The sequence below is a fragment of the Grus americana genome, chromosome 21 (assembly GCF_028858705.1).
Source record: "Grus americana isolate bGruAme1 chromosome 21, bGruAme1.mat, whole genome shotgun sequence".
In the NCBI taxonomy this organism is placed as follows: Eukaryota; Metazoa; Chordata; class Aves; order Gruiformes; family Gruidae; genus Grus; species Grus americana.
The window spans coordinates 3,533,087-3,554,188 of NC_072872.1; the positions used below are offsets into that span (position 1 = coordinate 3,533,087).

General features: G+C 48.4%; 2 protein-coding genes across 8 annotated transcripts in view; one reads left to right on the forward strand and one right to left on the reverse strand.

Annotated features, from left to right (window-relative positions):
* The first annotated feature begins 23 nt into the window (after window positions 1-23).
* Window positions 24-11,177, forward strand: MTHFR (methylenetetrahydrofolate reductase). Of its 7 annotated transcripts, XM_054849375.1 has the most exons (13): window positions 45-184; window positions 2,849-3,100; window positions 4,197-4,435; window positions 4,747-4,857; window positions 5,041-5,234; window positions 5,717-5,967; window positions 6,711-6,845; window positions 7,157-7,337; window positions 7,724-7,906; window positions 9,352-9,453; window positions 9,697-9,816; window positions 10,335-10,484; window positions 10,582-11,177. In XM_054849375.1, the coding sequence occupies exons 2-13, from the start codon at window positions 2,859-2,861 to the stop codon at window positions 10,606-10,608; spliced, it is 1,935 nt and encodes a 644-aa protein (XP_054705350.1). In that variant the 5' UTR covers window positions 45-184; window positions 2,849-2,858; the 3' UTR covers window positions 10,609-11,177. The 7 variants fall into 7 exon arrangements, with proteins under 7 accessions (XP_054705349.1, XP_054705350.1, XP_054705348.1 ...); XM_054849374.1 differs by having other exon boundaries at window positions 24-184; window positions 10,335-11,177; XM_054849377.1 differs by lacking the exon at window positions 45-184 and adding an exon at window positions 3,207-3,293 and having other exon boundaries at window positions 2,964-3,100; window positions 10,335-11,177.
* A 981-nt stretch (window positions 11,178-12,158) lies between these two features.
* C21H1orf167 (chromosome 21 C1orf167 homolog) overlaps window positions 12,159-21,102 on the reverse strand; it is a 29,615-nt gene continuing 20,671 nt past the window's right edge. Inside the window, exons 11-21 of the mRNA XM_054849371.1 lie at window positions 20,584-20,765; window positions 20,323-20,419; window positions 19,768-19,910; window positions 19,047-19,255; window positions 18,110-18,254; window positions 15,534-15,801; window positions 14,858-14,966; window positions 14,377-14,608; window positions 14,131-14,266; window positions 13,268-13,378; window positions 12,159-12,545 (exon numbers count right to left, since the gene is read on the reverse strand). Coding sequence (XP_054705346.1) covers window positions 12,486-12,545; window positions 13,268-13,378; window positions 14,131-14,266; window positions 14,377-14,608; window positions 14,858-14,966; window positions 15,534-15,801; window positions 18,110-18,254; window positions 19,047-19,255; window positions 19,768-19,910; window positions 20,323-20,419; window positions 20,584-20,765 — 1,692 coding nt within the window. The 3' untranslated portion in view covers window positions 12,159-12,485. The remainder of the gene's footprint in view (window positions 12,546-13,267; window positions 13,379-14,130; window positions 14,267-14,376; window positions 14,609-14,857; window positions 14,967-15,533; window positions 15,802-18,109; window positions 18,255-19,046; window positions 19,256-19,767; window positions 19,911-20,322; window positions 20,420-20,583; window positions 20,766-21,102) is intronic.

A 21,102-nucleotide genomic window follows, 5' to 3' on the forward strand; every position in this document is an offset into this window, starting at 1 on the left:
TGACCCCGCCGCAGCCGCCGCCTGGTCCCGCCCCCTTCGGCGCGGCGCGGAGGAGCTGAGGTCGCGGCGCCATGTCGGAGAAGGGAAAGCGCGGGGCGCCACGTGACCCTTCCCGCCCCGCCCGGCTTTAAAGCGCCGCGGGATGGGGCCGCCTGCGATGCGCAGCGCCTAGCACCGCCGGCAGGTGAGCGGGGCCCCGGGGAGGGGGGGGCCGGACCCCCACCGCCTGCGGACCCCCACCGCCTGCGGACCCCCACCGCGAGCCGAGCCGCAATGCCGGCCCGGTCTGTCCGCCCGCCGGCCGCTTCGGGCCGAGCACGCGCACCCGGAGGGGTCAGCTGAGGTGAAGGAGCGATCGGGCTCCAGCTTGATCCCTGCCTGGCCCCGAGCCCGGCTGCGGCACAGGGACCCCCCCCCCCTCGGCAGCAGGGACCCCCCCCCGGCGCTTGCTGGCGCCCCTTCTCCCCTGGCAGCCCGCGGGGGTGCCGGGCTCCCCGGCCCGTTCCCGCCGGCCCCTCCGTGGCCGTGCCGCTGCCCCGCCGGCAAGGCGGCAGAGCCAGCCGCGGCCCCTTGCCTGCCCCGTAGGGCTGTCAGCCCCATGCCACGGCTCAGGACAGCAAGGCCCTGGACAGGTCCCTCGCAGGCAGGTGCACCCCGTGTGCACGTCTGCGCAGCCGAGTCTAGCTTGGGGTGGTAAAACTGAGCTTAGGAGGATGCAGACCTCCACACTGTGTGCGTCGGTGTCAGCTCAGGCCTGGAAGCAGTAAAAATATCCTACAGCAAAGCAAATAGGCACCACCAGCATCACGTAAACACAACGGGCACATCCACGATGATCAGCGTTAACGTGCTGGTGCGGGTGCAGATCTTTGCTCTGAGCTCTGCAGTGTGGTAGAGACTGAGGAACAGCAGTGCTGACCTAACAGAGCTGATGGGTGTTTAAGATCGTCTTATTTTGCAACTGGTTTTGTTGTTTAGAAAATCTTTTTTCTCTTTGCAATAGCTGCAAGGTTCTGCCAACAGGTCTGTGATGTATCTGATGGTTAAGGAAACTGTTCTAAATGCTAGCTATAGACAAAATTTTAGTGCAGCCTTTCTCCTGTCTTTGTGGTTCTAGATTGCCAGTAAGATTACCTTTCCTCAACAGCAAGTCTCATCCTATAGCGATGTGAACCCTTCCTTTGTGATGGGTGTTAAATCTCAAGCGGGAAAACAGGTCCTTTGATTTGCGTACGGTGCTGTGGTACGCTTGCTAGAAGCAAGAGATCGGGAGTTGACTACACATAATTTTGTGCCGCTAGCTTGATCACCAATATAGGCTTTGGGATAATTCTCCCAGATTAGTGCCACGTGGATGTCAGGCAAAGTCCTTTGGGAGAGCTCGGTCAGGGCTGTTACTGTGCACCCAGCTGCTTTTGCTTCACTTGTCAATAGGTCTGTGCTGCCGATTTTTATCATAGCCCGCTATGTTGGTACACGAGATTTAGGACTCCTAGCTCCTCTTGGCAGCAGAAGGCCTGTGCTCCTTTCTCCTATCTCCTGCCAGCTGGAGAGGTCTCCAGGTGGTAAAAGTAGACTTTCTCCCAAAGGGTTTTGCTTGATTGGCAACTCAGCGTAAACAGTAGAAGATAAGTTCAAATTCTTCTTGGATGACCTAAGCCCACAGAGCTTATGATAAGGACAAAGTGCGTGCTAGCTCGTGCAACCATTTCCTCCAAAACAGACTCTGATGTTAGGTAACGCTCAGACAACTTGCTGCTTCCCAGTGACAATTTTAAGTTTTGGCAGGTACATAAGCAAATAACGCAGATCCAAATCTTATGGCAGCTCTTCTCTAATTATCTGTAATCACTACCTAATTTTAAAGGCATAGGGTGAAACGCTTTGGGGACCTAAGTGGAGTTGGGCATCCTGGACCCACTTTTAAAACTGACTTGCAGTGCTGTTATCCTTTCTGTGAAGCCAAGCAAGCACAGCTAATCATGTTGCACAGCAGGGAGAAGCAGGGGGTCTCTGCTGACCTTGCTTCCAGGCAGCCACAATTGCTGAGGAAAGGAACACGAACAGCGTATCTTGGTAAAGGAAAGAGCTGAGTGTGTGCACTGAGTGGGTATTGGCCCAGGGGATAGTTACCTGTGGAGATAGTGTGTCTTGTGGAAGAAGGCTAATGGTTAGAAATGCAGCTGTCTGATGCCAGCAAAGCAAAACAAAGGATGGTATTTGTAGGGATGGCCTGATCAGAGGACATTCTTCACTTTTTTCTGACATAGGAATAGTTTGTGCATTCTCGTGTACCTGCCCCGTTAGCACTTGATCCCTTACCTACGCTGCACTGCCTTTTGGGAACAAACATAATGGAAACTGAAGATGGACGTAGTCCAAGAAACAGATGGACATAGTCCAAGAAACTGCTGCTGTAGGAAAAAAAAAATCTGCTGGCATGTCCAGCCCAAGGCCACAAGATCAAAGAGGACCTCACCTGATGCACATGGGTATCATGGCTCACTAAGTTGTAGTCAGGGCAAAAGTTATGTTGACCTGACTCTTTTGAGAGCCAAATTTGACCCAGCAGGCACAGAAGAGCTGCATCAAAGTGGCATGAAGCCATCTGCTGTGCTGTTTCTCTCAGCACTATCTAAACACAAGCTTTTTACTGTGTTTTCACCAGATCCCCCACTAGAGCTTATAGCAAGGGCTGGCAAAAGGGAGTCCTTGATAATGATTAATGTTGGGTCTTGGCATAGGCTACCTTTTCATCATCGGCTGCCCACCCCAGCAGTAACTGCTCCTTGCTGAGATCTGTGTCCTGTCTTGCACCCACTGTGCTCCTTCTGTTCCCCTCCTCCAGAGAGCTCACGATGGTCAATGAGACCCAGCATACCTGCAGTGCTAGTTCCAGCTCCAAGTCTGATGGTGGCAGCAGTAGTGGAAGCGAGAGCTCCAAGGACAGCTCGCGCTGCTCCACCCCTGTCCTCGATGCTGACCGTCACGAGCGACTGCGGGAGAAGATGCGCCGACGGCAGGACTCTGGAGACAAGTGGTTCTCCTTGGAGTTCTTCCCTCCACGCACAGCCAATGCTGCTGTCAATCTCATCTCCAGGTGAGGGCTGCAGGGTGGGAGAGGGGGGAGATGAAGTGTCTTTGGTGGAGGGCTGGGAAATAGCTAATGAGGCAGGCTCTGCCCCATGCTCTGTCTCCCCTTCCAGGTGACGAAGCAGGTAATGGGGCTGTGCTTTCCTGCTGAGGAAGGTAATGGACACCAGGTAACTTGTCTTCCTTGGAGGCCCTGAAGAGTTAAGTGTCATGGTGGGGTTACTGAGGGGGCCAGACTGTTTCCCCTCTCCCATTCTCTGTGAAGATGGAGCAACCCCACTGCCATGCTCTGGAGCTGAAGCAGAGTGCTGGGGCACAATAGAGCAGAAAAGTACCTATTAAAAGCAGAAAATATTAATTGACAGCAAGTGTGCCCAAGTCTCTGGAACAGAGACCCACTTGTTTTCAGAACCATCCAGCCACTAAGGTTTGTGCCTCTCTTACTGAGGACTACAGTTTTAGCCTCTAAGATAGGTGTCCCTAGAGCTAAAGGTTATCCTGGAGCCCGGCGGGGAGCCCCAGGAGCCACCATATACTCACCTGGAGCAGAAGGAGTTTCATAACTCTTTTTGTAACTGCTGTATGCTAGTGCCAGGTTTACTTTAAACAGAAGGGCCTGTTCCAACCTAGAGCAGGAGAGAGACAAGTTAGGGGAGCCTTTGTTCCTTCTGTTAGGTATGCTTGGGAACACAACAGAGATCTGGCCCATCTTTTCATATTTGTGGCCTCTACAGTTAAAGCTGGGAACAGGGTTGCAGTATAGTCTCCCATCCCAAAAGGAATGGGACTTGAATTGCTGTCTATCAGAAGACACATCAGTCTAATAGATCATGCTGGGAGGAAGTTTATTCTACAGAGAACACTTGAATTGCCGCCTCTTCAAAGATATGTGTAAGCTCCTCATACAGCCTTAAAGGATGGCTTTCCTTATTTACATTGGCCACTTGCTAAACTCCTAGTTCAACACTTTTCTTGGTCTCTCCTGCTGCTGTCATCCAAGCTCTCTCTGCCTGTTGCTGGCATTCCAGCAGTGAGGAAGATATCCCAGGCAAAGAGAGGGGAGTTGGCTACCTGTAAGGCTAACGCAGCTCTAAAATTCACAGGTTTGACCGCATGGGAGCAGGTGGTCCACTCTTCATTGATGTGACGTGGCACCCTGCAGGGGACCCAGGATCTGACAAGGAAACCTCTTCCATGATTATTGCCAACACTGCAGTCAACTACTGTGGCCTGGAGACCATCTTGCACATGACATGCTGCAATCAGACCAAGGATGACATTACAGGGCATCTGCAGAAGGCCAAGCGGCTCGGGTTGAAGAACATCATGGCATTGCGTGGAGGTGAATCCTTTTGTCTTATGATGCATAGGGCTGAGGCTGTATTGCTATTGCATTCAATTCCAGGGCAAAAATGGAAAAATGAGATTTAGAGGCTCCTTCTGATGCAGGAATTAAATGCTGAGACTGCATGTCACCTGATCCCTTTGGTAGCAGTTCCTCCAGCTCAAGGGTAGACAAAAGCAGTCCATGTGTAAAACTGCAAACTTGGAGGTTTCATCTTGTCTTCCTTTTGACAGCAGGCGGTTTTTACAGAACCAGCAGATCTGAGTTCAGCAAACAGCTGGAGAGAGCTGTGGATTTGTTCTTTTCAGATCCTGTCGGTGAGGAATGGGAAGAAGAAGTAGATGGCTTCAACTATGCTGTTGACCTGGTTAAGCACATTCGCAATGAATTTGATGATTACTTTGACATCTGTGTGGCAGGTAAATGTCTTTCACTGCAGAGTGTGGGGTAGGGTTTGCAATAGGCAAGTCAGCTCAGCAGTCCCTCTCTGGACCTGGGCTGTAAAGTGACAGCACTATCAGATTAGCTACTTTCTAATTTCTAGTGTGTTGTCCTGACCACCAGGGTTTCACTTTTTTTTTTTTTTTCCTTTCCCTCAAAAGGCTACCCCAAGGGTCATCCTGAAGCAGAGAGCTATGAGGCAGACCTGAGGCACCTGAAGGAGAAAGTCTTTGCTGGGGCAGACTTCATCATTACGCAGCTTTTCTTCCGATCAGAAACCTTTCTCAGGTTCATGAAGGACTGTCAAGCCATTGGCATCACCTGCCCCATTATTCCTGGCATCTTCCCCATACAGGTGAAATCCTGTAATTCTGGTTTGGGGAGGGAATAAGGATCCAGGATGTTAGCTGTTTGTGGGTCAGGGCCTAAGAGAGGTCTGTTAATATCCTCCACAAAATTTCTGGGAAGTGAGAGTGCTAAACGTGATAAGTCTGTAGGTGGTTTGCCAAATTAAACTCCTAGGCATGTAATAACAAGCTTAAAAGGTTTTCTGTACCCATCCAGCAAAAAGGGATATAACGGAGAACAGTCTGCCAGTCCTAAGGCGTTAGGCATCACTATCAGCATGCTGGGCTCAGGCAACAAGAAATGGGAAGAAATCACCTAAAGTGACATGACCAGGACTGCATTACCATCCTAGAGATATAGGGCCTAGGAATATAATCCAGAAGCCCCAATTCTAAATCTCCTGCCACAAAATTGAGATCAAGTACCTGTGTTACTAGGATATCAGAAAAGGGCCTTGGAAAAATGAAAAACCCCTGCATCTTCATCCAGGGTTACCACTCCCTGCGCCAGCTGGTGAAGCTCTCCAAACTGGAAGTGCCTCAAGAAATCAAAGATGTGATTGAACCCATCAAGGACAATGATGCAGCTATCCGGAACTATGGGGTCGAGCTGGCAGTGTCCATGTGCCGGGAGCTGTTGGATAGTGGCATGGTGCATGGGCTCCATTTTTACACCCTCAATCGGGAAGTGGCGACTACTGAAGTCCTTAAGCGCCTGGGCATATGGAAGGAGGACCCCAGGTGAGCAGGACATGCTGGCTTCTGTTAGTTCCTCTTCCACATCCATCCATCCCATCTACTGAAGGCTCAAGCAATGGATGGGTTGGCACATCTCCTAGCTGCTTTTTTTTTTTCCTTTCTTTTTATTAAGCACCTTTCTGCATTTAGAAGTTCACCCTTCCTGACAAAAGCTGGGATGAATAGAGGGGACAGCTGAAGGAGGAATTTGTTTTAGTCAAGTAGTTTTAAAGTAGCTTGTTCTGGAACTTTAAAAACCTAAACTCTTAGAGCTGCCACTTGGAAGAAACATGGGTTTTGAGGTCTGTCACAACCCCTCTTACAGGCTAGGTGCTATATAAGCTCCCGCTGTGGATTTGTAGGGTTCTCTGCAGCTGATAAAGGTAATGTGGACTTCTCTTGAGTCCACAGGCTTCAGCACAGACAAGAGGAAGCAAAGGAAAATGGATAGCTGTTTTTTCTTGTTACAAATAGCTTCACACAGTGCTTTTCCCTTACCTCACCCAATTTCAGGTGTCAGTCCTGTACTTAACCATTTAATAGACACTCACTGAGCATCCTGTGAGGGAACTAAGTGGAAAAGATTTTCCATAAAGAAGAATTTTCTGTCCTACTTCTTGACAAATAGAACTCTTCTCAGCCCCTGTTACTTGCTGTCCCCAGAGGCAAAGTTCTTCAAGGGAAGGGCTTCCAGCCTCTAGCGAAAAGTCAGCAGAACTGTGTTAATATCTGTTCCTCTCATGCAGGCGGCCTCTGCCCTGGGCAGTCAGCGCTCACCCCAAGAGAAGAGTTGAAGATGTTCGGCCAATCTTCTGGGCCTCTAGGCCAAAGAGTTATATCTATCGAACTCAAGAATGGGACGATTTCCCCAATGGACGATGGTAAGCTGTCAGCCTGCAATGGCAGTAAGGTAGAGGTGTGGTATGAAAGCCTGCTCCACAGTTGGTCGCCATCATTAGTGGGTGTCCTGGGCACACTTTGGACTTGACAGAACAGGTGGCTTCTTAACAAAGTGGTCCCCAGTTGCTTGGATTTGAATGAGCTGAGGAGAATGGCACCAAGATGTTGAGGCTTTTGATCTCTAGGTGGATTTTTCTGGGTACTTCTCTTCCTGGGTGGTTGTCTTCCTGCATCACCAAATCATCTCATCTTCCTTAGTCGCCTGTTAATCCTCTGTCTGCTCCCCTTACAGGGGTAACTCCTCCTCTCCAGCCTTTGGGGAACTGAAGGACTATTACCTCTTCTACCTGAAGAGCAAGTCTCCCCGGGAGGAGCTCCTGAAGATGTGGGGAGAAGAGCTGACTGGTGAGGAAAGTGTCTTTGAGGTGTTCACGTGTTACATCACAGGAGAACCCAACAAGAACGGGCACAAGGTGAGTGATGGCCCAGGAAGCGGTGCTCAGTGTGGCACAGACAATAGCACGTATTTCCTCTTGCTCCTGGTACCACATTGTTCTCCTAAACAAGAATTGGCACTTCCCTATCAAAAAAGACTTGCTGAGATAGTGGCTGAAGGGAAGCCAACAGCCAGAGCTAGGGCTCAACATAAAAGGAAAGTTGCTACACTATGACAGGACCAGTACCGACAGACTTCAGCAGTCGAGTTGAGGATATCCTGCCCCTTGAAGCAAAGCTGGGAATTCTGTCCTGAAGTAGGTGTGTTTGAGACCATTAGGGCACTTCTGAGTTCCTTCAATATCCAGAAGGCAACGAAAGAGTTGTTACATCCATTGTGAGCCGTCCTTTCTCCTCACGGTAGGTTACGTGTATGCCTTGGAATGATGACCCTCTTGCTACTGAAACCAATCTTCTGAAGGAGCAGCTGGAGAAGGTTAACAGGCGAGGAATCCTCACCATCAACTCCCAGCCAAACATCAATGGCAAACCATCCACAGACCCCATTGTAGGCTGGGGACCCAGTGGGGGCTATGTCTTCCAAAAGGTACTGTACTACCCTGGGCTAGGCAGCAAAGAGTTAGGACCTAGTTTGGTCTCTGTTAGGTAGGGAGGTCCTAGGCTTTCACCCAGATAATCCTTCTGCCTGCTCCTCATCTTAATGCCTTCTTGCTGAGATGAGGCAAAGCTCCTTTGGTGTCTTAAGAAACAGACTGTGTCATCTCTATGGGTTACTACTTAGCTGTTTTCTCCCACCATCAAAACATCCATTGAACATTTATAGTTTCTTTGTTTTCCTCTCAGCAAGTTATTATTGGTAACTTCTTTCTAGACCAGGGCTATGAAGTTTTAGATACAGACATGTGCCTGCCCACTGCATGCGATCCCATTCAGTGATGTGGGAAGCACACAGGTTTTTGATAAAATGGGAACCAATAAGGTAGTATCTCTACCATCCAGCTTCTCACGGTAATAACTGGGCATTTAAAAATTCCCCTATCTGTCCTTCTCTAAGGCAGAGTTTTCCACGAATTGCTCCCACCCCACAGCAGTACTGCTGTGCTATTCAGACAGCCACCAGGTTCCTTCTCTGGCCTGCAAGCAGCCTTATCTCCCATCCCTGCCTCCTACTGTCATGCATTTTCAGGCCCTAGAGCCTTCCCACTAATGGCTGTGATAGGAATCTCCCATCAAGGTAAATGCCAAGCAAGTGGCTCATACTAGGAAACAAAGCAGCCTTGTTCAAAACAGATCCAAACCGCTAAAGCCATGAGACCAGCAGATGGCAAATGTAGTTGTGTTTTCAAAGGAAAAAAATTCCCCCGAGGTGAGGGGAAATCCATCATCACGCACAATAGCCAGGAAGTGGGGGGGAGGGGAAGTAGTTGTTGGGAGCAGCCAAGCACAGAGCAGCAGTAGATGGAGCAAGTATAGAATTAGGTTGTATACGCACATAGGGAGAATTGTGAACAAAAGACGAGGACAGAGAATGGTAGGGTGCTTGGGAGAGCCCAGCTGAGACCCCTGACTTCTGCTCTGGCCAGACTGGGCTACCTTGGCGAGACACTGCTGTTCACAGGGTGCCACGTACAACAGGGGTCAAGCCCAGGCCTGTTCCACGCACCCCACTCTGGCACAGGCTGCTTTCCAGGCACAGCGGTTGTGGCTACGCTGTCTGGAGCTTATTCCAGCCTGTCTGCTTATGTGGGTGCTAAACAGGAAGGCTGTAGCTTTCCTGAGCTGGCTGCTCTTGGGCTGTTACCGCTGCTCTTCCTAACTTATTTTTTCCCCCAGTTCTCTTATTAATTAGCTCTGCCCTTTGCTCAAGCCTCCTCTATAGTACAGGTTTCCAGGAACAGACACGCAAGTCTTAAGCTGCCTGGTTTCCAAGCAGCACAGACTGTACAGCTGTTCTCTTGGTTGCCTGTATGTGTCCCAGCCCTGCCATGAGTAAAGGCTCTTAATTATCTTTCCCCTTCTCCACCCCTGCAGGCATACCTAGAGTTCTTCACCTCCAGTGAGATCGTCACGGCACTGCTCAAAGTGCTGAAGAAGTACGAGTTGCGAGTGAACTACCACATTGTCAATGTCAAGGTAGGCTGTTTACAGGACACTTTCCTTTCACTACCTTAGGAGAGAGGCAAATATCAAAGATTCAGATATCACTATGAACAAAGTGGGACAAAGTGGAGCTGAAGAAGGAAAGGGAAAGTGAAACAAGTCAGCTATGATGTGCAGCAGCTGTCTGATCCCTTAACAAGGAGAGGATAAATGTACTTGTTCCAACTCAATCTTCCTCCAGCAGTTGCTTCAGAAAGGTTTTCCTCCCTTTGGCAGGGCCAGAATATCACCAATGCTCCGGATCTGCAACCCAATGCTGTCACCTGGGGCATCTTCCCAGGCAGAGAGATCATCCAGCCCACTGTAGTGGATCCTGTAAGCTTCCTCTCCTGGAAGGTGAGTCCTCCCTCCTGCTGGGTACATTGCTGTGCCACCCTGGAAGGTCAGTGTGTCTGATTTGGTTTTAGTCTGTTACAATCCTCACACTTGAGTACTGTTGTGATATTGGCTTGCAGAGGTCCAGATGTTGCTCCTCCTGGTTCCTTGGGTAAGGAGAACTTTGTTCCAGCGAGAGCTCTTCACAGACACCAAGGGCGCCTGGGAGCTACCACTGTCACTGTTCAGTCCCCCAGAGCTCTGGGCAGTAGCTCTCCCTCCCCTCTTACACGCACAGGGGCAGTATTGAGCCATTTTACTGCAAACGTGTCTCCCTTCAGCTCTCAACAGTTGTGTTCAGGCACTTCCTACTGACTGGAAAGCATGAGGCTCCTTGCTCAGCTCTTGCAATTTTTACTGAGAGGAAATAGGCCACAGGCTGGCCAGGCATGTGTGACACTGGTAGTACTAAATGAGGTAGTATGAAAATGCAGCTCTAACATGTGCATTACACCACTATGTTTTTTTGTCCTTGGCAGGATGAGGCCTTTGCGCTGTGGATCGAGCAGTGGGCCAAGCTCTATGAAGAGGAATCACCCTCTCGCATGATCATCCAGTACATCCATGACAACTACTACTTGGTCAACCTGGTGGACAATGACTTCCCACTCGAAAACTGCCTCTGGCAGGTTGTGGATGATACTTTTGAGCTATTGAACTCTCCGACTCAGCAGTGAAAATTCCTCTTCTAATCCCTTGATTCCGCCTTCTGTCCACTGACTGCAGGGAGAGAAAAAGCAGCTCCTGTGCTGATGGTGGACCACACACTCCTAAACCCAGCAACTAGGCTAGCTCTCTGATCTACCCACACTACATGATCTATCCCCATCACAAAGGCTCCTTGACTCTTCCTAGCTGAACAACAGCCAGAACTACCTGAGCATCTGAGCTGAGGCTCTAGACTGAGCTTGAAGGCCAGCTCTGCAGAATGAAGAGGTGCTAATGTTGACTACAGTAACAGGAGAACTCTTGTGCATCAATGTGCTAAAGCTCAGCTCTCCTAACTTTCTCATGCCAGAAATACTGCCTTGGAAGCAGAAACACTCCTGTCAGCAGTGCCTATGCAAGGAGATTTTCAGGAGTTACCAACCCTGAAAAGAAGCCCAAGTTGCTTTTACATTGCACTCCTAAGATGTATTTCTTCATAACTGATCACATCAGGCTCTTTTGCACTCACTCCAGAAGAAGGTTCAAGTTTTCTCTGTATCTTTTCTCCTTTTATTATGTTTCCTGTTTTCTTTTCAACAGGAGTATGTAAATTTCACTTCTGGATGAGGCTGAGTAAGAATCACACTAAGTACAATAAACTACACAAATACAAATGTGTCTTGTACTAGGCCATACTCTTGTAAGGAGCAAAGACTGGTATTGTTGCCATAATCAGCCTGGCACAGGAGAAAGTTTTAAGAAAACCACTTGTTTATGGGGCAGTTCTGCCTTTACTTTCAACACATGCCCTAAGTAAAGTATGGACAAAGCTCCATGGTAGAACAAAAAAAGCTTAAATCTTAGCATTTACCAAAAGCAACCAGCTACAGCCTTTGGTTCTGTTCTGCAAGGTCACAAGAGTTGTGGGGGTCCTTTTTCAGTGCCAGTAGGGAAAGACAGCCTAACAGGCTTAGGCCCCACAGCATTGAAATAAGTTGTTGGGGGAGCTATGGAGGTTGCTTTGTGTACTTAACAATCCTGCAAAGCTACCACAGGCTAGGAAAACAAGACCTTGGGGCAGTTCCCAGTGGGATTTTGAGATCCCTGCCACGCTGTGAGCATCTCTTTCAAACAAGCAAGGAAGAAAAGCCTTTTCCAGATTCTTCAGACCCTCTCATTACAGCTGTCTGAGACTGGGCTCATATATCCAGGGTAATTACAGGGCATCAATCACAGAAGCAAGTAATGGGAAGGTTGGGGGTCAGACACGCCTGTCTTGCCTCAGCAAAGCTTTTGGTGCTCAGCTGTTGCCAGCAGGTTTCTTCATCCCTAGCCCATTCAACACAGAAAGGAACCAGCAGGAAGCAGTCAAGAGGTTGGCCACCCACTGAAAGGCTTAATGAAGAGCTGATGGACCTAGACAGGGGGAGGATGTGGGAGCTATGTGGGAATCCCCCCCCAGGGGAAAAGCCAAATCTAAAAATAAAGACCTGTGTTCTCACCTACTGAGGATAGCCCAGACTTTGGAATCAACAGGATGTAGTGTTTGCACGGGCAGACCCCTGTTCTTCTCTTTAAGACATGTATTTGCTTATTCCCCTCCATGACACTAAACTCCTGTCCAGGAAAAAAACACTGAGTAAAGGGAAAACCTATAAGGTGGGGTTTTGACCTTTAATCAGAATTCCAGCAAAATCAGGGTCCAGAGGGAAAGGGAATGCAACCTCACAGCAAAAGGGAATAACTTCTCAGTTTGTGCCTCTAGGGAGGTAGGATGAGTCCTTTAAAGAGGACCTTTCACTAAGTACCAGCTCTTCCTTGTTGTCCTTTGGCTATTGTGCTTCTGGCCTGCAGCACTGCTTTTATCACGTGAGCAGCATGTTGGCTTTCTTGATTGCACAGGACCAGCTCTTTGTTGTGACAGCCAGCTGTATCCTCCACTGTCCTGAAATGAGCAGCAGCTGCAGGCAGGCCCCCACCATTCAGCAGTGTCCTTTGTCCTTGAGCTGGAACGCTGTTAGCTGGCGCCACCTTCCAAAGGCCTTAAATAGTAAAGTGGACAAATCAAATACTCAGGTTACCCTTGAGGGGTTGCAGCCACCCTCACAGTACCCATAAACAAAGCTTTTCCTCTAGCAACAGCTATGCCAACTGCCTCACCATTCACTCGGAGCCTTTCCCTGTCTCCCCGATGTTCCTGTAGCCAGTAAGCAAAGCGCAGAGTACAAATCAATGGGAGAAAAGGAAGACCAACGCCCTCTCTACCCTCTAATTTCAGCACGTGCTCTCATCTCCTTAAAGGAGGACATAATCCTGCATGAATCTTTGGGAGGCAGGCAGAGGAGCAAACTGGCTATTTGAGCTCTAAGGCTTTGCCTGCTCACTCAAATTTATAGCAATTTGCCTGCCCCTGGGTGCAAGTCAGCACAGTCCTCCTGCACCAACGTGGAGCCTGTTTCTTCCCTGAGTGGGCTCTTGAGAGGCAGCGGATTAGTGGATTAACATCTCTGATAACAGTGGGGAAGGGGGCACACGTCAGGGAAATTGACTGCTGACACAAAGCTTTGAAAAACACCCAAAGATGAACCCATAGAAAGCTGGAAGCTATTTCCCTTTGTTATGGGTGACATGCCTTGATGTATTCAACTTCTCCCTAAGCAAGTGTTTTGTGCAGGGAGAGAGATACAGGGAAGACCAGTTGTCCCTTTGGGGTGCTTTTTGATCCACTGAGATCCACAGAATTAAAGCAGTCATAAATGCTTACCTGAGACAGCAGGCTCCTGGCTTCCTCCTCCAAAAAATTCTGTGCCACGCAGCTTTGCAAATGTCGTCGTCTCCACACCCTCCAGGCCTTTTCTATCAGCCACTGCTGGTGCTGCCAGGAGAAGAGGCAGTGCACAGATTAGTTGGGCTCTGGCAGGCAAACTGCCTCACTTCCCTCTAGTCCCACCTTGCTTCCAGTTGCTTTCCAGATTCCCTCCTGAGTGACTTCGCATTGGTAACGAACGAAGCTATTAACAAAGCTCATGCTGAACTACTGTCTCCTGCAAATATTGTGGCTAAGTCACAGTACCCTGGGGAAAGGACAATGCCCCATCAGTTCTCCAGCACAGCTCCTCAGTGACTATGGATGCACTCACTATACATGCGTCATCTTGTCCCACAGGCAGGTCAGAGTACCGCTCACACAGCTAATGCCCAAGAAGCCAGACAGAACGTGGGTCTGTTCCATAGGTGGCCAGGGCCTGAGCAGAAGGGGAGGCCCAAATGACAGCCCTTGGTAGGCTGTGAACACCAGAGGGATTTATCAGGAACACAGATAAAGTGACAGGTTGTAATATTTGCTGTGAACTTTTTGCACAGGCTACAGACAATCGATACAAATCATCCTGTCTCAGCTTCCCATCTATAAGATGAGGCAAAGCACAACTAAATAAATGGATATGCCAGTCTGCCGTGCTGGCATTTCAGAAAGACGGAAAAAGCAGCCAACAGCAGCAAACCAGGATTTCTGGTGCACACTTGTTAAATCCCCAGGTCTCACCTCCCAGTATGTGAGGCTAAGCAGAGCAGGCTTGCCCAGTAACACCCAGCACTGCCACCCCGGTGGCAGTACCGGACACTCACCAACACCTGAGCCAGTATCACCACCCCGCTAGCTTCTTTCCACTGATGCCAACCCCTTGCCAGACAGTGCAGTCTCCTCTCACGCTGGCACTGACGAAGTATCACTGTGCGATGCCACCACCTCAGATACTTCCTCCTATAGGCAAGAGGGGGAAGATAAGCTTTATCAGCCCAGCAGCCCTACAAGGGAGTCCTTCTCTGATGGCAGCAACAAGAGGAAGCCCAGAGCCCTCCACTCCCACTTACGCAAGCCACGTCTCATCCCACTCCTCCAAGTCCACCTCTGCTTTGTTCTCCTGGACACTTGCATGTGCAGGAGAGGGTCCTACCACACCAGGTCTCTCAGCCAGGTGAGGGAGCAGCAGCCTTTCAGCCCTGTTTTGGTTTCTGTAGATCACCAGCCAGCGGTGAATGGCACTGGGAAAAAGCCCAAGAGGGGCAGCTGGTGCTGAAGCTTTTTCTCTGCCTCTTCTGCTTTCTAGGAAAGAAAAGAATCATCACACAGGAGCTAACCTCGGACCTAGAGAGGGAGAGATAAGAGCTACCATGAGCTCTTAGTCTTTTAGCTCCTGAACACAGAAGCAACCCACGGTCAGAGTTCGACTGCCATGAACACCTACTCCACAGAGGAACCCCAGTCATCTGGCAAACACTACTCCTCTTCCCTCCTCACTCACACTCCCCACATGGCCCCATGAAAGGAAGAGAGGAGGGGGCATCTTCTTACTCATGGACCAAGACAGAGACATCTTCCTGCTCTTCCTAGCACCTATCAGGGTACTGCACAGTCGTGAGCACTGGGAAAAGGCAGCTGCTTTTGTCCAGTAGTTGCAGGCCTGCAAACAGAAATAACACAGCCAAGATAAATGCAACCTGCGCAGACAGCACACACACAAATTAGCCTTAGAGATACATTTATGTTCATATCCCTGCAGGTAGTTTAATGTGCTAGGCTCCAGGATGGAAACTGCACAGATGAGATCCCAGCAGGACTGACTCAGCCCTTCCAAATCAATCGACCTCTTTGTGGTTTGCTAGCTGTGAGTCTTTTGAAAAAAGCTGCAACTCTGACAGCTCGCTCTGCTCTGCGGGGACAGTGATTATCCCATCTCATCTTTGAGCAGAGAGGAAGAAGTGCTCTCATCTCTCTGGTCAAAATGTCCCCACTCCTTATTGCTGTGCTCCAGATGGTTGCTGCAATCAGTGCCAGATTATGGTGATGAAGTTGCGTGCACAGTCTGTGAAGAATTTCAAGGCAGGGGCTAAGCAGTCACCATGAGTCAAACCTGGTTTTTATACAAGCCTTGCCACTGTATCTCAGTGCCTAGTGAGTTGCCAAGGTCTTCACAAGAGAATGGGTAGTTAAGAGTAACTGTCTCATAAGGACTTTCACTTTTTCTTACCTGTTTTACGGTAGCCACAGATCCTAGGCGCAGGGCTTGCTGTCCCCTTGAGGCCAATCGCCAGCGGTGACAGGCTTTACCCTGAGAGGGTTCCTGCCACTTCTGGTTTCTCTCTCCTGGCACACGCTGTTCAGCTTTCAAGAATTTCACCCTCCACTCAGTAAAGCTCACAACTAGGAGACGGTGCTCTGTGACCCTTTTAAAACAAGAGAGGGCTTCGTGCTGCCTCAGTCTACAAGCAGTGACCTGGGCCCAGGCAACAAGGCACCTGAAAAACAATACAAGCACGGGAAAGCAGCAGATGCCTAAAGTCACATTTCCATGTCAGCATCGAATACGCTATAGACCAAATTCCACCTTCTCACCCCACCCTGCAGTGTCACACAAGTGGTCGAAGCAAGTGAAAGAGCATTCAATGAGAAAAAAGCCTGTTCCTATTATTCCTTCTGCATCAACATTTACATATCTCTCTCCATGTTATTTATTTTTCCAGTGCCCTGTCCTCGGGTGATGTAAGTTTAGACTCCACACTACAGTTTCTTTCTGCTAAAATCTTGCCCTCATTTTACTTCGGATTCCCAGCACTGTTACCTCTCAACTCCTCAAAGCCCAGGAGTATGTCTGCTTCTTTCTGGACATTTTAGCATCTCCTCCTCTTCAAAGGCCTCTGCAAACTGAATGCAATGTTACACTTTGTTTTCCTTTGCCTACAAAACAAATGGTTTTCCTAGGCTGCCCTGCCACTACACATAGTGGATACCTCAAAAAAAGAGAAAGGAATTAAATTAGTCAGTCTTCAATCTCTTTCTGTGCCAGCAGCTGACCTTTAGGATAATGTTTGAGCAAGGCTTTTTCCTTATGGGATGAGAATAAGACTGCTGAAATCTCCTTCAGCATGGAACCCAGCAGACTCCTTAAGCCTGCTTGGTGCAGAACCAGGCTGGATTTAAGACAGCACCTTGTTCTCAAGATTCAGATTTTAATTTTTTTCCTGGCTGTCACCAACCAAGGGCCTGCGTACATAGGATGTACAACTAAAATAATACAGCATCTTTACGGAGATGATTTTACTCCAAAAAAAAATCAGTATTTACACGAGTTACTATTAACAGCACTGTAAATCTGCACCCACAATAATCTCTCTATATCTTGCAGGCTGATGCACAAGCCAGTCTTCCTCTGCTACCCCAGAAGCCAATCTGCTTTTAACTCCTGGCTTGTCCTTTTGGTTCCTTGTTCCACTTGGACTTTCATTATGCAAATCACCCCACCGCACCATAGGGCAGAGGTGTAAATATCCTCTGCCTGGCAGGCTTCTCTGAAGATCAAGAGAATCTATTGCAGGTTATCCTAGCATGAAAAATGCCCCCCTCAGAAGAGACAGGGCTCAGCCTGTGCCATATCCAGGTGAGAAATTAGAAGCACTCTCTCATCAAAGGAGAACTCAGAAGGAAGATTGATGGTGGAGACACACTCTACAGAAAGGAGCAACATTAAGGACTTCTCCCAAACACATTTCCCACTAGGGTGCCACCACACAGATTGATTTGCAGAAGAAAATGCAATTGGGTGGGGTGAGCGCAGAGCCTAAGCATCACAGCCACTATGGTTTTACTAGGATCTTTCCTCTGCAGATCTTTGTCTCCGCTCAGCCTGAACCTGCAGTTCAAAAGGAAATCTGCTAGGACCAAACCTGCACTTCTCATGCCTTAAATGAATCCTTGGCATAAATAATCTCAATTCTTCTCTTTAAGATAATTCAGGAGGATAACAACCTAAGCAATTCCTTGTTCAACGCAGCTGGACACTTCAGTGTGTTTCAGGCAGACAGTAGCCTCACACAACATAAACCACAAACAAAACAGATTTCAATGAGAAAGCTACTGAACAACAGCTAAGAGAGAAAAGAAGTTGTTAGTGATTGGCAGCAGGCACCTTGCTCCTCAGATTAAATTCTTGCGTTTTCCAGGATCTGCACCATAAGACTCAAAAACATACTACAGCTTCACCTATATTATAACTAACACCAAGATGAACTGAGTATCATGGTTCTCCCTTCACAGGCTTCAATTAATATTGCTTTTCTGCAGCGTTTATTGAACTCAATTTTTCATATTAGCTTAAATTCAAATCAACGTGTTGTGTCCAGAATCTAAAAGATGCAGGTTTGTAAAGATCAGATCTCTGCAAGACCTCTGCCCAGTATTCCCTTTGGCAAATACCGAATAATTCCAGTGGAAATGGGGCTTTCACTTTTTGAAACTACGCAAATTTGTTTGCATCTCCCTTGCTTAGTTCACAAATACCATACTGCATAACTAAGACTGAATAGAAGTTCTGGAAAGAAAAGTAGTTTTGAGTGAAAAGAACAAGATGGGGAGTGTAAGTCTATGGCTAAGAGACCCCTTAATGTAGGATCACCCCTAGGGAAGCACTCCTACAGAACCTCCATTTACATACAAGTTAGCTGTACTTTCAAACCCAAGCTCTGGTCTGAATACACTGGATTCTCTGCTACATAAATTGCTCTTCACTCAAAGCTTCCCTTGGAAATGCTTTGCGGGGAGGAAACAAACCTGTGCAGGAGAAGACGTTCCCAGAATAAAGCAGCATATTTCTGCTTCCTTGTTTGGCAATACCATGTCTGCAGGACCAACCTCTTCTTCTCTTGGCAGCTGTGCTGAGCCCAGCGCTGCTGCAGCTCTCTCAAGGCACGCTTCCCTGTGAGAGAACACAAGAGCTTGCTGAGCTGCGCCCAATGAATTTTATTCCATCGCAAGTCCAGACAAAAGCAGAGAATATATCTGCTGCAAATACCAAATGGGACCAGACCTGTTCTAAAATCTCCTGTCCTCTCTTTAGCAGCTGAAGAGACTTTTCAATTCACCTTGTAGTTTTTGTCTGTAAGGCAGTCAGACTTTTTTTTTAAACCCTGCCCTTTCCCAAGCAAGCGATCACAGATCAGATCATTTCTACTCTCATCTGCAAGACAGTTTTCCATCAAAAACTGGGAGTGTTCCTTCCCTGCCACAGTACAAGTACTCAGCACTTAAAGCACTTGGAATCCCTTGAGGGACAGGATCAGGACTGTTAGGCAGCCCCAAAAGATACACCCTGCTCCCACTGAAGCAAAGCCTGACTCTTGGGTCTGAGGAGACATGTTCAAGCTTGGAATGCTGCATCTGAACTCCATTTAACTCCCCAGCTGCTAAAATGCCCTGCTTGAAAACTCCTTTGGTAGTGCAGGTAAAGCGAGATCCACTCCTTTTCCAATCAGCTACCAAAGGAGCACCTCCCCTAGAATAAAGCACTGCAAAACAGAGGGCACATATCCTGCTTGTAACCATGTGAAGGCAGTGACATGGGCACTTACTGACCCCTGGACTAGTATGCACCATTCCAGAGGAGCACTGCACAGAGTTACAACCAGAAGCAGGACTTTCTCTAGCTCAACCATTCCCACAGCATCCCTCTCCTACAGACACAAGTGCTGCTATAGGATGGGTAACTCACTTTGCCAGCAGGAATGCCAACGCCACAGAGCATCAGCAGTCATCTGGTAAATGTGACACCTGAATCTCTGGTCAGCTTCCACTTTCTGGGCCAGTCTCTTCTTCCAGAGTCTGAAAGCCATCTGGCAACAATGAATTCGATGTTTTAGGGCTGCTGCTGCTTTTCGGTTCTTATTTTCCACAACCCAGTGGTGCCAGCTGAGAATGGCTCTGAGAAAGACAAAGCTCATTGGACCAACTGTAGGAACAACTCACACAGATTCACAGCCTTCTAACTGAAAATTTAACAATAAACATACACATGAGGGAGTTTAGGAAACACATCTGATCTGTTAACATCCTCTCCCCATTAAATGTCAAGGGAAACGATGGACAGGGCAAGTTGTTGCAAGTAGGGTGTTCTGTCCTGGCTGTTCCAAGCCTGTGGTTCTCTTCAACTTCCGCATGAGCAGAGACCAAGGCCAGTTCAGTGGACAGGAAGTCACCAGGGCTTATCATCAGCAGTGCAGGGTTTGTTCTAATTTGTGAGGCATCCCATCAAACCAGAAATGACCGTGTTCAGATATAACAATTTTGAAGCAGGCAAAAAACAAAATAATGGGCTGCAAAACTCCCACTAAAGACAGAAAAAGATAGCTAGAGGAAGAATTTTTTTTTAAAAGCAAGCGTAGAGCTCTCAAAACAGACAGCTTTAGGAAACTTCTGGAAGGCACAATACCTACCGAGACAGCTGAACAAGCCTGCAGTACTGCTGGGCCTTTACAAGTTGCTGAGTCCTAGCTGCCCAGACAATGAAGTACCTCTGCAGGCAGCATTTCTCTGCTTGGTGCCAGCAACTCTTCACCTCCTTGTCAGAACTGTAGTCCTGTAATCCAGAAAAGCAAAAAAGGACCTTGAAGAGCTGCTGTAACACAGTCACTCCACGCAGCTCAGCCCTTTCTCCTTGCCACTGACTTCTGTGATTGCTTAACTAACTCCCTGTTGCTAACCCACACACACCACATGAACACCCAGATATGAGGGTCTAGCACAACGTTTTCAAATCCTTGACGCATGGCCAATTTCCAACTCAGCTGACAAATAGTAGGGAAGAGTTACCCTGAAAAATGCCTCAATCTCCCAAACCTTCTGTCTGAGAGAGGAGGGAGAAGAACAAAGAGAGAACAGCAGTGAGACCTTCCATATGCTGATATGGAAACCCAAACACTCTTTGCTAAATTGGGCTATGCAGAAAACTCTTCTATGTTTACATGCATCACACCACTTTTCAGCCTTACCTCTTCCCATGTAGAGTAACTGGTGAGAGGCTGGACATTACTGTCTGGACTCTGCAGTGCCAAAGACTGGAACTGACTTCCCACAATCCAATTCCTTCTGCGAGACAAAAGCGTTGGGGAAAAGGGAAAGAAAGAAGAGGGTAAAGTATCCAGAAGGATGGTGTGAGGTGACATGAGGGACTATCCAGAAGGAAGGCATTCAGCCAGACCAAACAAGGGGCCACTGCTACCAGATTCCCAAGGAATCACTCTGCAACTCACCCAGATCTAGTACTCCGTGGAGGAAAGGAGGCCTGCAAATACAGCTCCCCACCCAGCTCAGCTGGCAGCTCTGCGCATTGGTGTAGTTGCAGGAAAGAACTGTAATATGGCATGTGTGTGACATCCTCAGCAGTCAGAAGAGAGGAGAAGCTCTGCTGGCTGCTGTCACTAAAACTGTATTCCTGCAGGTACGGAGGGAAGAACATGCTGTGAGTTAAGTGTCCTTGCAATGGAATCACTCAGCTAGCAGTTCCGACCATGCCATTTACTTTTCTTTTTGGCAAGGATTCAGGGAAATCCAGTCTGCATCCAAAGGAACTGCAGGCTAGGAAGTACAGCTCTGGAGTGCAAACATCTAAGTGATGGGAAAGTTATTTCTATACTAGTTATTTCCACACTGCATAGTTGTACAGTTATTTCTATACTGAGAAAAGGGGAAATGGGCTATGCACTTTCTCAGTGACGAGGCTCTTTGTACCTCATCCCTTCTACCTTGCAGCCACAAACAGGAGCAGGCGC